The sequence below is a fragment of the Mastacembelus armatus genome, chromosome 21, assembly GCF_900324485.2.
Source record: "Mastacembelus armatus chromosome 21, fMasArm1.2, whole genome shotgun sequence".
Lineage (NCBI taxonomy): Eukaryota > Metazoa > Chordata > Actinopteri > Synbranchiformes > Mastacembelidae > Mastacembelus > Mastacembelus armatus.
In genome coordinates this window covers 28,530,745-28,548,399 of record NC_046653.1, presented here as the reverse complement: position 1 = coordinate 28,548,399, position 17,655 = coordinate 28,530,745, and the positions used below count along the sequence as shown (strand labels likewise).

At 42.8% G+C, this 17,655-nt stretch overlaps 1 protein-coding gene across 9 annotated transcripts in view; it reads right to left on the bottom strand.

The window, feature by feature from the left end:
• Positions 1–17,655, bottom strand: part of LOC113123841 (titin-like) — a 218,002-nt gene that overhangs the window by 175,926 nt on the left and 24,421 nt on the right. For all 9 annotated transcript variants that reach the window (XM_026296157.2, XM_026296164.2, XM_026296162.2 and 6 more), the window contains 4 exons: positions 16,622–16,906; positions 16,405–16,530; positions 15,826–16,014; positions 12,941–12,991 (listed from right to left, as the gene is read on the bottom strand). In XM_026296157.2, the coding sequence (XP_026151942.1) occupies positions 12,941–12,991; positions 15,826–16,014; positions 16,405–16,530; positions 16,622–16,906 (651 nt within the window). The remainder of the gene's footprint in view (positions 1–12,940; positions 12,992–15,825; positions 16,015–16,404; positions 16,531–16,621; positions 16,907–17,655) is intronic.

The window sequence follows — 17,655 nt, the reverse complement described above, 5'->3', positions numbered from 1 at the left end:
TAGTGTGGTCAGTTATTTCTACCTATACCCTAAGTGTACTAGCTGTTGGGACTCATGCGCTGCCCTTTGTTGTGTAGTGGAGCTGTCTTTGTGATTTAGCTGAGTTTTCTGTGGACTTGTCAAAATAAAAGGCAGCTGCAGAAAGTGCAAAACTGCCCCATTTATTCTGTCAAGGCCAGTATTTCCTACAGTATTGCTGTAGTCCAAATTACAGCTTCAAAGCAATGTAGTTGCATACTCAATATTATACCTTAAAAAATACACTTGAAGTATACTTTTATAAACTAAACAGGGGATGAGTAAGTATATAACTAGCACTTTACTTCAATAGACAGTGGGGTTTCAGTACAAATACACTGTATATATAATCTATTTGAGTACTACTCATACACCTCAAGTATATTTTTATAAGTGAGCCAGTTGAGTGAACTACTATACTTAAGTACACTGATATTAGTGTACCACCTACATATAATTGGGAAATACATTTGTAATTTACTTAAATTTACTTACAAAAACCTTAAGTATACTTCATTTAGTAAGGGTAGTGTTATACCTCTGCAGGAGTCAGATCCTCTTAAAATCTGGTGGTCTCGAGCACCATCTGAAAACAGACTGAGATTTTTGACTTTACAGTCATTACCAAACACCAGCTCTTCCCTCCCCACATTAAAAACACATTATCAACATGAAACCCTAACCCTTGTTCAGAGGTTAAGAGGACAGCCCTAGTATATTCTAAAATAGGACCATCTTTTTAACAGTGAATCAATTTATGTGAGAAGACACAAAAAAGCAGCAAAAGAAAAAAAAAATCTAAATATGACCCAAATACTGCTACACCTCAAAAGAATAGATGCTTATTTTACCTTTTTTCACAGGTGGAGAAAAGATTTATTCCTTATAGTTAAAAAATTATCATTATTATTATTATTATAGTTAAGTAATTTTCAAAATTCAAGAATTATGTTTTCTCTTTTTTTCTCAAACTTCCAGAACGGCGAGCAGGATAAAGGTTATTGTTTAGTATCTGTTCAAAAATCCAGTAATATAATTTAAACTGAAGGTATCAGATGGACCATGAACACCGGCTCATATTAAAACCCAATGTTGTTAAAATCACGCAAACATACACAAATTCAGACATCAAATATTTTATTATACAAACTCAGAAACAAACTAACATTACATCTGTACAAATAAATCACAGATAGTTATCACTGCCAGATTTTCCTACACTGCTAATATTTTTCCAAAAATTACACATATTTACAAAGCCATAAAACTTTAATTTTAATTTTAAAAAATTTCACAGTATCATCCACCATTTTTAGTCAACTTACACTACTAAAAATTATCAACTTGCAATAAAATTCCCAAACAAGCAACAAGCAGAAAAAACCTGCTTGCACACACAAAAATCCAAAATAAATTATGGCAACAGATTTCCTAAATCATACAAACAGCTGAATAATTTCTAGTCTGCCTTTAATGCGATCATTATTTAAATGATTAAGGCAGAGAACAGCATCAATAATGCTGTGGTGCATATTTATTTAGAGTCTGTTTTTGAGGAGAAAGAGATCTCCACTGAGAGTAGTATCTTTCTGGAGGCAGCAATACTGAAACACTGCAGTAAAAGAACTGAAACCACACTTTTGTTAAGCTTTCAGGGGTATTTCTACTACATTTTTGTTTTTTGCTTTCAAGCTTCCAGCAAAGTATTTAATAAGGTGTCGATGTGAAATGATGTGTCACCACAGTGACATTTTCATCTGTGCTACCAAAACAATCTCGTAAGTTTATGATTTGTTGATTCCAGTCCTGCTGTTAATGTATGTGTATATGAATTTTGAAATCTACTTAATTTTCTATTGGTACCATTTTAAAAATGTAGCACATGTCACAGAAAATGACTTAATGTCATTGACGTGCCTTTTCTGATTCTCATTATGAAAACACCACACTGTAGAAACACACTGGCCATCGCTCTTCAAGCTGTTTGCCTCAAACTACAATAGATGCAATTTGGTGTTTGTTCAAGTTCAAAGCAAACATAAGCCCTGATTTTTCTACAAAAATTCTAATTACAACTGTTTATTGTTTAACACCACCCAGTTCACAATTTTTTAAATCAGTAACACACTACGTGAAGTGTGTAATTGCTGATACATTTACACACTTGACATGACATGACAGTCAGCTGGTTGCCTAAAGCCTAAATGAAAGTTTAAAAATAGTTATTTTTATTCTAAGACAAATCTCTCGTAAATGTTAGTTTTACAAATGTAAACACAAATTTAAGCCAGGAATCAGCCCCTCGTGACTTCAAGGGCATATGACTGGGAAAACATTTTTGGTGTAATTTAGGCTTGTCTTTCCTTAAAGCAGACTACAGAGTTTTGTTGAGCCCTAAACACTGCCATGAAAACAACCTAGTTAAAATTTTTGCTATATACAACAAAACTATTCTGATGTAAACTGCACCTTTGCACAGATGACCTCAAACTCTTTAACCTCTAAAACACCTTCAGCAGCGCTGTAGTTTCAGTGCACCCGGCATTGTTTTGGATTATGCACTTATATTCCCCAGCATCACTCTGGGTTACATTAGTAATGAGCAGATTAAAATGGCCAGCGGTTTTCTCCTGGATTATACACCTGCTGTCTGTGACACGCTCTCCGTCTTTGTACCATTCAGCAGATGGGTTCGGCTTACCAGTAACCAGACACTGGAGGACAACCGGTGTCCCTACTGCTGCTGTAACACTAGTCAATGGGATGACACATTTAGGGGGTGTCTCAGTCACCTGAAACTGGAAGCTACACATGTCAGAGGATTTCCCTTTGAATTCTATCTTGTCATCTTTTGCTGGTTCAGCAAACACATCAAAGTTAATGCTAACGTATTTCTGTCCCCCTTCACTCAGTTCATTGTCAGTGTTAGCCACCAGCCTGACTGCCCGCTGCGACTCATCTGCCTCTTGCTCAAACTCAAACTCCAGCTCAATTTCTGACACCTGTTGACCATCAAATGACGTGTTTCCAACCATCAAGTCAAACTTCTGTGGTTGGATTTTGGCACTTCCAAGAGACACGGCAGTCAGCTCTCTGCCTCTGGTCTTGCCTGAGAAAGCCTTGGCATTTAATACAACCAGTGCTGCCCTACACAGAGTCTCGCCAACAACATTAATAGCCCTGCAGGTATACACTCCACTATCCAGTGTTGTAACTTTACAGATTTTCAGGAAGTGGTTGTCTCCATCAGATGAGTGTAAGTATTTTTTGTTACTGTGAGGAATTTTTTTGTCACCTTTGAACCAGGACACGATGGGAGATGGAATTCCCATTAGAGAGCACTCAAACATTACAGTGGTCCCCTCTGGGGTTTCCATGTCACAGATGGGATTGATGAACCTTGGAGGCATCTCAGTGACCTCAAAAGCTATCTTCAAATCATCATGTTCCTGGGTGACGAAATCCACAGCGCCCTCCTCATAAATACTTGGTAACACATCCAAAGATATGACCATACTCTTGTTGTCAGCTGTGTACTCAGGAATAGTGATGATCTTCACCTGTTTCTCAAACTCTTTCACTTCATTTTCATCCAATTCTACTTCAAGCAAAATCTCCTGAGGGGATGGAGAACGAGAAGAGTCACCTTCTTCCACATCAAACTCCATCACGTGCTGATGTGTGACAGTAGGTGGGACAGGCATAAACCTCACTTCCTGTGATACAACTACCACTAAAGCAACACTTTTGGCTTCCCCAACATAGTTCACAGCCTCACAGATGTACTCTCCCTGGTCGGCTTTAGTGATGTTGTGAATAATCAGTGAGATCCTATCACCTTCTCGCTCCATTTTAACTCTGTTGTCTGCCAGTAGTTGGGTTTTGTTGCAGAACCACTTCACCTCAGGGGAAGGTAGACCAAACACCTCAGCAAAAAAAGTTAGTGAGTCATTTTCAAACACTCGTTTCTTCATGAGAGGTTTGAGGAAAGCAGGAGGGATTCCCTGCACTTTTTCCTGAAGGGTTGTCAGCCCTAACGACCCAATGCCTCTGGACACAAATCTCAACTCATCCCCACTTAGTCCAGGAGGCACTGTTTCAATGCCCTCTTCAGCAGCAGAGGTCAGGAACTGAACTGGTGAGTAGAACCTCTCACTGGAGTCTCCTGTGGAAGATCTCTTATGTTCTACAGGAGAGAAGGGAAACTCCTGTGGAGTCATAAACCTGCCAGGTTCATCAGAACTGGGAGTATGGAAGGACATGGGAGACTTTGGGGTGTGGAGGAATGCTGCAGTAGGTTGTGAGACCTCGGTAGATGAGCCTGGCGTGTAGAACCGTTCACCAACATCGGCTACTTCGTCACTCACAGTGCTGCCAATCTCTATGGACATCTCAGACTCGGGGGACAGTGGCCTTGCCCAGTCTGCTGGAGGGTTGTAGTAGTCATACACAGCACCAAAAGTCACCTCCTCTTCTTCAATGGTACCAACTGCTGCTGCTTCCCCACCGTCAGCCGCTGAGGCTCTGTCCAAACTACCTCTTTCCTCTCCTAGGGAAGCACTATCCACTGGAAGACCAAGTGATTGAATGCTGTCCACTGTAGCCTTGACAAAAAGCTCTTTAGTTTCTGGCTTCACGTGGACATCAATCCTCTGATCTTCACTTTTGATTTGTGTATGAGGTTCAAGAAGATTAACTCCAACTGTTTTGTCTACTCCATGTGTCACTTTGTCCTGGGAGTCCAGCCTACTAAGGAAGACACCACTGTCCACAGAGGGCTCCAGGATGGAAACCGGTTTCTCACTGACATGTTTGTCCATAAAGGGCTCCAGGATGGAAACCAGATCCTCCCTGACATGTTTGCCTGTAGAATGTTCTGGGACTGAAATCAGGTTCTCCTTGGCAAGATTAGCCATAGAGGGCTCCGGGATAGAAATTGGGTCCTCACTAACGTGTTTGTTCATAGAGGGTTCTAGGATGGAACTCAGGCCCTCCCTGTCACGTTTGTCTGTAGAGGACTCTAGGACGAAAATTGGGTTCTCCCTGAAACGAGTATCTATAGGTGGCACCGGGATAGAAACCAGGGCCTCCCTGACACATGTGTCCGTAGAGGGCTCTAGGATGGAAATCAGGTCCTCCCTGACACATGTGTCTGTAGAGTGTTCTGGGAGTGAAATTAGGTCTTCCTTGACACGTGTGTCCATAGTGGTCTCTGGGATGGAAATCAAGTCCTCCCTGACATGTTTGTCAGTTGAGGTCTTCGAGATGGAAATCTTCTCCACACCAGAAAATTGAGGCTTCTCACTCACATGATCCATACTGGGACCCTCACTAATCCCTACCTCCTCTTTTTTCACATGTTTTTCCACTTCTGTCCCCTTCTCTACTGCACAAGTCTTTGTGACTACTTCAGCCTTGCTGTGAATAGGAGATAATCTTGCAGCTGGCCTAACAGCCTCATGGGCTGGAGCTGAAATCTTGACAGAGCGTTTTACTCCAGGGACTTTTTCAGACTGGAAAGGAATGAAGCTGCTAGTTCTGTCAAATGTACACACAGCACCCTCCCTCACTATCTCCACTTGATCTGCCTCAACATGAAAATGAGCAATTTTCTGTGGCTTAGGTTTGACCAACTCTGGAGACTCTGGCACTTGCTCTACAAACTGTTTAACTGGAGCATGGCTTTCTGTTGAAAGTGCACCCTTCTCACCATCACCACACATCACGGATTTCTCACTGACTTTTTCCACAGAGGAGGTGGATTGGGAGGTCATGGCAGAGACAGGTTTCGGTGCAACAAGAATAGTTTGAGTGAAATCTGATTCTGGTCCAACATGTACAGCTTTGGGAGAACCTGGGTTTCCTTTTGTAGTAGTAGCAAGTCTACCACCACCTTCTGTGTGCGTGCGTTCCTGCTGGTCAAGGGATGTAGACACTGCAGGGATAAATTCCTCAGGGAAAAGAGTTTCCTTGTTCTGGTGCTCAGGTGAGGGGGAAGCCATTAAAGCAGATGGTGAGTCTGATTCAAAAACTTGTTTAATCTGAGAAACATTTATGACAGCAGCAGAACCCTGGAGACCACAGCCAGATATAAGTGGAGGCTGTTTAGAGATACCAGACCTAGACTTAAAGGCTGTGGCGGCCACCTCTGGAGAAGTCTGTGAACTGAGTTTATCTTTTGCCTGAATGATGCTATCCTTTGTATGAGGGATGATAGTTTCGGGGAATACAGCAGGTTTCTTGACTGTGTCAGTGAAGCCAACAGCAGATGTCTTGTTTCTCCCAGACTGAGGCAAACCATCATCCCCGACAGCACCACCACCCCCTGAAAATTCAACAGGCTCTGTAACTTGAAACAACACATCAGAGAAACTTGTAACCTCTCCCATCTTATTTCTAGCAACACATTTGTACACTCCAGCATCAGTCTGTATGAATTTGTTGATATACAGCCTGTACGTTTTATCATGTGCCTCAACTCTGTATTTTCCAGATATGGGTTTGAGGCAAATGTCATTATGAAACCATACGACTTCTGGGGCTGGTTCCCCTGTGATTTCACACTCTAACACAGCAGTGCTACCCTCAGAACAGGTGAAATACTTTAATTCTCTGATGACACAGGGAGCTTCACCAGCCACATCAAAGGAGAAAGTAAATTTGTGTCTGATAGTCTGAGAGGTTCCATCATCACTCAGTACATCTGAATCTTTCTTTGTAAGTGCTTGAGGTTTGTTGTCACTGCTTTCGTCTGGCATCTCAGGGACAGGAGTGGGAGCAGTGATTCTGATTTCCACAGGTGAGGAGCTAAAAGATCCATCCGAGCAGCGGTGTCTATGAATCACTGGTGGAGGCACCTGTAGTGTTATCTTTCCTGAATCTACGTAGGACTGAAGTTCCTCCTCTATCATGCTCTTCTGGTTTTCCTCGTCCTTCTCAACCTCCTCTGTAACTACCACTTCCTGCGTGACCCCTGACTCCTTTGACAGCTTTTTGTCGACGATCTCCAGAGAGGAGCTGCAGATACATTTTCCATGTTTATTAGTTATGACACAGTCATATGTCCCCACGTGGTCTGTGGTTGGATAGAAGACAGTGAGCTTTGATTCATTAGATTTACTTGTGATGTCATAGTCAGAGTTGTGTGCTATAGGATGGGCATCTTTGAGCCAAGTGACTGTGGGCAGAGGATCACCCTGGAACTGGCAGGTAAACTCTGTCATCTCACCAATTTTTACTTTAAGTGAAGACATTTCTTTCACAAATACTGGAAGAGGGCCTACAACACTTGCATCCTCTTTCATCTTTTTGGTGTGGTACATTCCCTCTTTTAAATTTGTCTCCTTTTGGATTCTCTCCTCCTTTATAGCTCCAGGTACAAGGCTTTCTGCACTGTTTTCAGCATCCTGTTGTGACCTTACTGAATCTCCAGCTTTTTCCTCTCTCCACACACCTGCAAAATCCTTCTGTAGTCTCCATTTGCTGCTCTCTTTCGTAGTTCCTTTCTCTTGTCTCCAGTCTATCTCTTCTCTTAGCTCTGACTGAAGCTGCTGTTTGCTGGATTTATCAGCAGTCATAGCATACTCTTCCCTGCTTCCCCTCCTTTCTGCCTCTCTTCCCTCTGCATCTCCCCCAAAAGCAAGTGAGGAAAACTCTCTGGAAAGCTTATGAGGGCGCTCACTGTGAGAGTCAAATCGAGAGGCATGTTCAAATCCCTCCAAAGGCATACTGGCATGTTGGGTGGATGAGTATCTCTCAACTGGTGAAGCTTCATGACCTGTTTTATCTTTTACAGTAGATTTTAAATCATATGAAGTGTCAATGGGGTCATGCACAAGATGTGGTAAACCAGCATGGGGTGGAAACTGTCTTGATGAGGAAGGAGGAGTTGGTTTGTAATCTGAGACATGTTGAAGAAGTGAAGGTTTTGTTTTTGGTAAGGCCCCACCTTCATGTAACGTATGTCGGGGAGAAAGGCCACTCAGATCGGTTTCATGAGAAATGCCACCATGATTGAGTTCACTATCAAACGTTGGCATATGGGACTCATTTTCAGATTGTTTGCACTGACTGTCCAAAGCCCATTCAGGTTCCACTTCAGCCACTTCCTCCTGTTCAACAAAATCTTTTTGCCATTTCAGGATGCGCTGAGCCAGTGCTTCCTCCTCGCTTACAAGGTACTCACTGTCCCTCTGCAACCTGGTCTCACAACCCTCTGTCCTCAGCTCACCTGCTGGTGGCCACTGCAGGCCACCACCCTGCTGATGCTGGAAAACAGCAGGAGCTGATTGGCTCAAAAGGAATTTCTGTTTGGTCATTTTTCCGGGGGAAGTCTTCCTGCTGCGGACCACTTCAGGGTGTGGAAGTGATTCTAAAGCAGAAGCATCTGCATAATTTCTTCCAGCTTCAATGGTCTTCTCCTGCTGGAACGAAGAATAAGCCTTGACCCAGTCTGACTCTAGCTTTGGAGTTTGCTCCTGCTGCATCAGGACATCCTCTTGCCATTTCATTATCCGCTGAGTCAAGGCCTCTTCTTCACTGACAAATTCCTCACTCTCATTCTTCAGCTCAGAGATATTTTCTCTTGACAGCTGGAGCTCCTGTCCTGCCTTCTCAAACAACATTTTCTGTGTTCTGGCTTTTGTTCGAGGTGATGACTCTGCTTCCACTTCTATTGCTTTAGCTTCTATTTTGGATGACTTTTGTGCCCTCGTGACTGATGTCTCACTTTCCACTTTTCCTGGTCTGGCTTTCATTCCAGCACTAACCAAAGGGGCAGAAGCTTTATTCTGTTCTAATCCACCTTTTGCTTTTGGTGACTTTGATAGTAACATGGCAGCATAGTCGACAGTTTCTGAGTCTACAATCTCAGGTTCCAGGTAATGTGTGTCTGCTGGCATGGGCACATCAGTTTCAGGATGAAATGTATCCTCTTTTGACATTTGCATGCCCTTCTGCCATTTCCTGATTCGTAGGGCAAGAAGTTTTTCCTCACACTCCATCTGTTCTGTTTCCAGACTCTTCTCATACTGAACCTTCAAAGATTCCCCTTCACCTGGCTCAGCTGTTTCTCTTGTTACAGCCTCACTCAGAAATCTCTCTGGCCTTGACCTAGGTGAATCTCTACGTCTGTCCTCTGGTCTGACGTTCAATATGGGTGAGAACTCTGCTGCTCTAGCTTTTATTCTGGGTGATCTCTGTACTACTGTGGCTGACAGTTCCGTTTCCGGTCTTCCTGGTCTGGCTGTCATTCCAACATTTATTGAGTGGGCAAAAGTTTTGTTCTCTTCAACTCTATCTTTTACTTTAGTTGCCTGCGGTGGCACTGACATGGCAGTGTTGCTGACAGTTGCTCTTTTCTCTGCCACCTCCTGCTGGGTATAACTCTCAGGCTCCATGAAATGTGTGTCAGGGGAAGAGAACTCTTCTTCTAACATTTGTGGGTCTTGCTGCCATTTCCTGATGTGGAGTTTTTCTTCAGACTCCACATGTTCTGCTTCTAGACTCTTCTCATTCTTAGTCCTCAAAGACTCCTCTTCATATGGCTCAGCTATTTCTCTTTCAGTGTCATCTTGTGTTACAGCTTCACTCACAAACTTCTCTGTGAAGGACTTGAATGGTTTTGACCTGGGTGACCCTCTGACTCTGTCCTCTTCTTTGGGTGTTCTTGACACCACCACCCCAGCTTTGACTTCTGTTGCACTAGTTTTTGTTCTGGGTGATGTTTGTGCCCATGTGAGTAGTGCCTCACCTTTCATTTCGTCTAGTCTGTCTTCCACTGTGGCTGTCTTTGGAAGCAAGGAGGTGGATGTTTCCACTTCTTCTTGTCTGGCCTCTACTTTAGGTAATTTAGGTGTTGCAGCTTCAGGAACTATCAAGTTTTCCTTCATTCTAGGTGATGTATGGAATGAGGAGGGCATGGCCTCAGTTTTTACAACTGCTCTTTCTACACCCTGCTGGGTGTAGATGCACTGTATCTCTGCTGCCATGGGCAGATCAGTTTCAGGGTGACATGTCTCCTCTACAGATATCCTTCTCCCTTGCTGCCATTGCCTCATGTGCAAGCCATGGAGATTCTCCTCACACTCAATCTGTTCAGCTTCCACACTCTTCTCATACGGACTCCTGATAGACTCTTCTTTATAGGGCTCAGCCGCTTCCGCTGTTGATTTGTCTTCTGGTGTGACTGCTGCACTGAGGAACTTCTCTCTGACAGATGTGACTGGCCCAGGTCTGGGTGACTCCACATTTGATACACCCTGTTTAGCAGGCACAATTCTAAGAGATTCTCTACTTTCTGGATGTGCTGTGCTTCCTGGGTCTGTTAATGTTCCAGAGTATGGGACTTCAGAGCGATGTAACTTGGCCTCTACCGTTGTCACCGTCACCTTGTGGTTAGCAGCTGCACCGTGATGTTCACTTACCATCTGCTTGAACGTAACATCTGTCTCAGATTCAACAAAACTCTCAACTTCTTTATCCTCACCTGTCTTTAAACATTTTTCACCAGATTTGCTCACTGTGTCGACCAGTTCCCCTCTCATGATCTGAATAGCCCTGGTTCTGGACTGAGGCTCAAACAAATGCCTTGTACGAGGCTGAGAGGACTCCCCGCTTTTATCCTGAAACTCTCTATGACTCTCCACTACATCATCTCTCCAGCATTTTATGTGGACATCAGGGAGAGAGGTTGGCTTGCCTCTGAGCCTCTCCACATATTCTGCATAGCTTGACTCACTTGCAACTGACTCTAACTCAAACTCAGAGGATGACAAGGTAGAAATAGAAAGTCTCTTCTTCTGTTTCACGGCTTTTTGGAGCGTGTTAAGTTTTGTTCTGACCTCATTGTGAAGGCTGTCAGTGTCACTGAACCTTTCGCTGTACCTGTCGCTGTACCTGTCACTGAACCTGGCACCAGTGCGCCGGTCACAGTAAATATCACTGAATCTGTCATTAAAGCGCTCTGACCGGTCAAACATGGGGGGAGGAGATGGGGCTCGCTCTGAGGCAGTCTCCAATTGTTTAGACTCTTTCTCTGACTCTTTTCCTCTTGAATGAGAACTGGACCTAAAGTACACGGTACGCACCAGAACATTCTTTGATCGAGATTTTCCCCGATGGACTTTGGACATTTTGTCAAATGGAGACCCTACACACCTAAGGTCGACCCTGAACTTCCTGTCTTTCCTCTGTTCTGCCATGCTATCTATGCTTTCATGGGCCATGGCAGAGCGTCTAGCAAAGCCCAGGTAGTTAGCGGACTGCTCTTCCCTCAGCGACACTAAAAGTGACGCTGTTGACTCAGCAGAACCTTCTGTATTTATTGCCATTACCTTATAACTGCCTGAGTCCTTCTCTTTGATACTATCAATAACCAGGCTGGTAGTGTGCATGTGCATTCTGCAGTCTGTGCAGATCCTGCGTCTACGCTCTTTAGGAACAGATCTGTTATTATGAAACCAAAGGATTGTTGGTGTAGGGCAGGCAACCAGTTTACACTTTAACTCAACAGGATCCCCCTCCAGGACTGACTGGAACTTCAGTTTTTTGGTGAAAGAAGGTTTGATGTTCTCTGTCCACGAGGTGATGGAGGAAGTTCTGCTGGAGCAGCGATTGGCTGACACCAGGCCATGCTCAAAGAAGTCGTCTGTGTCAGAGAAGGCTCCTCTCAGCTGTCGAGTGCCGGTGAGTTCTGGGCTGCTGTGCGATGCTGCTTCTTTGCCTTCACCACAACAAAGCTCTGTGAACAAAAATGGAACTGTCAGAACAACACAGCCTCTTGGGGTAAAAAGGGGAAAGGATTTGAATGAATCATTAATGGAAATATTATATGCATGCTGGGAGTCACAATGCCATAAGAAATAATTTCACTCACCATATTTGTTCGAATAAACGCAAGACTTGATTCTTTTTATTAGAAACCTGCGGGAGGTTTTGATCCTTCGTCTGTGGAAATTTCTTCAAAACATAAATTATTTTATTAATATTAAAAAGCATATTTCCAAGATGGGCTGCTAACATTCGCGTGTTTTTCTTTCTGATAATGGTTTTGTCTTTAGACTCCAATATTCCTTACCTGACTTGCAGACAGGAGAATAAACGCCCTTTCTAATCCTTAAGCGTAAGAGGAAATAAATGAGGCACAAGTATCAATGAGAACCAAAGCTCTCCAAACATGTCTAATGTTCCAGATCTTAATAAAATAGAGCTGTAAGACTGAGTGAGAAGGCGTTTATTCGAACTAATATAGTTTACTGGTGTTATTTAGAATGCAAACCACAGGAATCTGCAAGCCAGGCTAAGAAATATATTGCAGGAGGAAGGTGTCAGGTCCAGATGCAGTAAACCTCCATATCTTTTAAAGGGCATTTCAAATCTGGAAGCTTTAAAAGATACATAACCCTGTGCCGTTTCTGGATAAAGATCAGAATAACCTTCATGCCATTATGGATGCAAATCGCAAAAACTGTCAAAAACTGGTACAAGCAAATTTGATCAGTCCCTGTCTGGGGGAACCATGGAATATATCAAAGAGCAGATAGAGTAATATAGACAAAATGAATTTTCTTTCAAAACACACGAAGATGACATGCAGTGGTGGAAATTCAAAATCATTTAAAAGAACAGTTCAAAATGATCACATATAACTCTGAAAGCAGTCTGTAGATGCACACCAGCAATAATCCAAAGAATACATAATTCATGCACCCCAACATTTTTTCTCCACTTTCTCATATCTTCAATGAGCCAACGCTTTGATCGAAGCTTATGCTTCCCAAAGACTACTTTTAAAATGAAAAATCATTCACATATCAGTCAGTCACATCTGGTCAAACTGGCCCTTTTCCACTGTGCTTGCTTCTTGTGTGTGACAATGATCTGCTTCTGATATGTGATGGTCAGAAATCAGATGTGACCTTACCTCTGACTTCTTGCTCAACCTTGGCTTCAGTCTGCTCTGTCACATGAGGCGCTGTGAAGGAAAAGAGAGAACATCAAATCAGATTTCATCAGCACACCGTGAGCACTCTGAGGATGGCCTAGATAGGGGTGTCTTCAAACCTTCGCACACTAAAATTGAACTTCTTTCAATTTCTCTTCACTGGACTCCAAAGTATTTACCTTCTGTGTTTCATCAGAGGTGATCCATGAATTGAGGAAAATTAGGAATCACTTTTCCAAAAACTTCTTTTAACAAGATGTGCACATAAAGAAGAACTCTATCAATTTTATTTATTACAGCAGAGCCAAGGCCATGGCCATGTTTACATACAATATTTGGTAAAATCAGTGTCATTCTTGAGTCAAATTCTACTTTTGCCCCATCCTAAAACTGAATCTCAGTCTTCCTGCCTCAGGTGTCATCATGTTGTGTAGGTCACATGACAACAGATAATCAACAGTAGAAGCTGCCATCATTATCACATTATTTAACTGAAGTTCTAGCTCAGACACACTAACCTCTTTAACAGGTTCTGTAACTCATAGACTTCAACCAACAAAAAATAAGTCAATGCCAGGTTGGCGTGATGCTTCCTTTCACTCAGTTAATGGACCAAATTCATTTGCACAAGACAAATAATCCAATTTGTGACTCATACAGGTTTTTTTTTTAAGAAGCAAGATTTTGAGGTGAGAAATGCAAACTCACACCTGCAAGAACAAGGTGAAAAATGGTGACTAGAACAAAAAGAGGCAGTGTCACAGCACAGTGTCACCAAATGGCCTGTGTTTCCTGCAGGATGGAGCTTATGTAGGTTTGTAAGGGAGGTTCATGCATTTTCCAGAGTTTTCTCTTCCAGAGTGGATGGAGAGGACAGGGACAATGGAGGAGGGTGAAGAGATGAGTTTGTTTCTGTGGGTAATGACGAGGAAAGTGAGTATCCCAAGATTAAAACAAACTGGTGCATTAAGGAACAAAGTAGTTAGTTCTTCTTGAACCTTAACGTTAGTCTGGGCTGGAGAAGGACTGAGGGATGTCCTGATCAAATTCTGCTATGTCACCAAGTCATGACCATAACTGACATAATATAATGGGATGTGATGGACAGAGGCTGCTAAAACCTGGACTGCTGCAGCGCCCTGGCATACAGTGGACATGACGCTGGCAGTTTAGGTCCAGCTGCCGACCTGGGTTGACGATCTCCCCGTTTTCTCAGCCATGCAGCAGTCATGTTCCTTTTAGAGCCCAAATGAGTACAAGGGTGAATGTCAAAATGTTAATGTGCTTATTCCGATCTTTGAATTTTCACTTATTAGTGTTTTCATTATTTACAAAAACAAACATCTCTTTTGAATCTCGTGTGATTTGTCTGTTACAGTGCAGGAGTAGTCTGTCTTTCTGCAGGTGCTCTAGCACTCAGATCAAATCTGTTCTGTATGTTTTGGGCTCTTGTCAGCCATTCATCGTACTGCTGTCTCTCGTGGCTATGACTGTCTTTCTAAAGATATTTTAAAGATAATTTTTCTGGTCTGATGGTTGAAAAAGGGACCACCAACTCTATTGGATGTGAAACAGATTTTGCAGGTTGGTACGGGACATCCCTTGAAGTGTTTTGTCTGAAGACAAGGACGTGCTTGAGGAAGGTGAATAAATCTTGCAGGCAGAGGAACAGGTGGTGTTTCAGAGGAAACGTTACCTTCTTCTTCTATGGTAATGGTGAGGGTGGCCGAGCACGTGGCCTCTCCAGCGTTATTAGCTGCCCTGCAGGTGTACTGCCCCGTGTGCTCAGAGAAAGCATCGACTATGATGAGCGTGGCGGTGTTCGTCACCTCATCGAAATGAAACACCACATTCTTGGTGGCCTGAACTGGCTGCTGGTTGTGGAACCAGCTTATCTCTGGCTTCGGCATACCGGACACACGTGCGTGAAAGCGGGCCACATCCCCGTGTGGCACCGTGCAGCTTGTGATTGGCTGGATAAAGACTGGCTTTTGGCCAATGGAAAGTTTCTTTAGGCTGGTGGTGCTGGTGGAGACATGTCGCTGAGTCTCAGCAGGAATGTCTACTGTTTGTCCATGCCCTGAAAGGAAGCATGTTCATTTTATACGCTTCATTCGATGTGAACCGATCCCAGTCAACATCCCAGATTCTCTTTGTCTGGTGAAAAGATTCAGTTACTAAGAAACAAAATGGGGCCTGCTGCCTCATCTATCACTGACCTCAGGATATTTGGAGTTAAAAGGAGCAGCTATTGAATTTGTTTAATATTAGAACAATAAAAAAATCAGTTTATGTCATGATTCTACCATTTATAACATACAAGAACTGACAAGAACCAGGACTGTGAATGTGAGTCTAAACACATTTTTACTCATTTACCAATTTGCCCCAACAATGACTAGTACACTATTACCACACATAAAATTGCTGTTTAATTTTAGCGTCTTTTCATCTTCAAAGTGTTGAACTGGTGCTGACAGGAACACGTGATCATGAAAACTAGAATAGCACTTTGATCAGGGTCCTAACAACAACATTACACTCAGGTCTCTAATGACAAATTTGGTATTTTGGTGAAGCTCATTGAGTTTAGTACTAATGGGCTAATGGGTACTAATAGTTTAATTGGTTGATGCTTCACTGGCACAGGCACTGAACGATGTCCCGAAATCTGCAGCTGACCTGCCCACTCCATTGTGATCTCACAGTTACAGGCTTAAAAATAAGCATTTGCACTGTTCTTTATCTTCAGATCCCACAAAGGTGATTGATAATGACTGACAACGTAATAAAATGTAACCATGGCTGCGGCTGGACTTTCCCATGATACTTTCTTGTGTTTTAAAGCTGACATTAAAACTTACCCTCCAGTTTGAGAGTGGCTGAGCAGGATGCGGTCCCGGCGTTGTTTGTTGCCATGCAGGTGTACTCGCCCTCATCCTCCGAGTAAACCCTGGAGATCTCCAGCTGACAGCTGTCATCAAACTGAGACATCCTGAAGAAGTCTGACTGCTTGATCTCCTTCTCTTTGTGGAACCAGCTGATCTTCACATCTGGACAGAAGGCAAAAGAAAAAAGATTGGTGACGGCAGTATGGAGTTTTCGATGAAAATGTAATTGCTTACCAGAGAGCAGTTCTGGATACACCTGGTCTCAACATGCCATGTAGACAACATGTTGAATTGACTTTCTCTAACACAGTTTTTTGTCTCTTGCTCCAATGATTCATTGATTCATTCACTCATTCATTCATGAGCCATTAGACTTTACTGTCACTGGCTGTCTTTAAGAAAACATTCTGAAATAACTCCTCCAACTTCACAGCTCTGTCACAGTTCTGTCTCAAACCTAAAACTGATCCACACTGAATTCGATGCCCTGCCATCATGACATCCTGACACTGAACAAGGAGCTGAAACTATGTTAGGTTGTTGTTTTCTTACCGTCTCCACGAACTCTGCACTGGAACCAAGCTGGCTCTCCCTCATGCACTGAGGTGCTGGCGATGGGAGAGATGATGACAGGAGGAGCGACGATAGCTGCAGAGTCCGGGGAAACCACCTCTGACACTACAAGACAGACACACAGACCTGAATCTATACATGTTGGAGTGCTGGAGTTGAAATATTTGCCTTGTCTCCACAGCATGTCCGGTTGTACCTTCCACATTGAGCGTTGTGGTGCTGGTGGCGGTGCCGTAGTTGTTCTTGGCCTCACAGTTGTAGATGGCGGCATCCTCTGGGAAGACCTCGATCAGTAGCAGTGTGTGCTCATTTCCATCATGGAGAAACTTGCACTTGAATCCTGGAGACAGAGCCTGGGAGTTTTTGTACCAGGAGACCTGAGGCTGAGGGACGCCACTCACCTGCACAGAGAAGCGTGCCGGTTTTCCAGCTTCCACCGACTGGGGCTCCATGTGGCGAAGGATCTGAGGAGGCTCTGGGACTGAATGAGACAGAAAAATAAGGCATTGGTGAGCCAGGACATTGAAATATATATGAAGTATATAATACTATGATGCAAAGGGATTTATCTGTGTTCACTTTAATGCTCCAACTAAGAATTATTGTTTTTATCACTTATATCAATCCCTGAGCAATCGCTCAATAAGCCCACAGAGAAGTCTTCAAATACCTTGTTTTGTTAGACTCAATCAAAAACCCCAAAATAGAAAAATGTGCACGTACGGGACCAGTAAGGTTTTGTATTTATGACTTTAAAAATGGCAAAAATATATCATTGTTGTGTCATGTCATTGTTGCATATTTTCTTTGTAATCAACTAATTGATTAACTTATCACTGGACTATTTAACACATGTACCAGAGACCACAATGGATATCAATCTGTCTCTAATTTAATTTAAAAGCAGACATTTTAAAGTGCTTTCTAAATAAATAAATAAATAAAGAAAGAAAATAAAAATTGAAAACAAAAAAAGTTTCCCTCTGATCTCAGGTCTAATCTAAAAAAGAATAAATATAATACCACAGACTGACCAGCAGATGCTGCTGTTTCGGACCAAACGCCTGGGTTTACTGTCAAGAGCTTATAAACGAAGGTTTTAATGAATTGAATTGTGATTTAATTTTTAACTGCCACTTTATTCTTATTGTTGCTTATTTATTCTTCATGTTGTTCATTTATTCTTTTTACTCTGGGTGTGTTTGAAAGTGTGAGTTACAGGGGCACTTG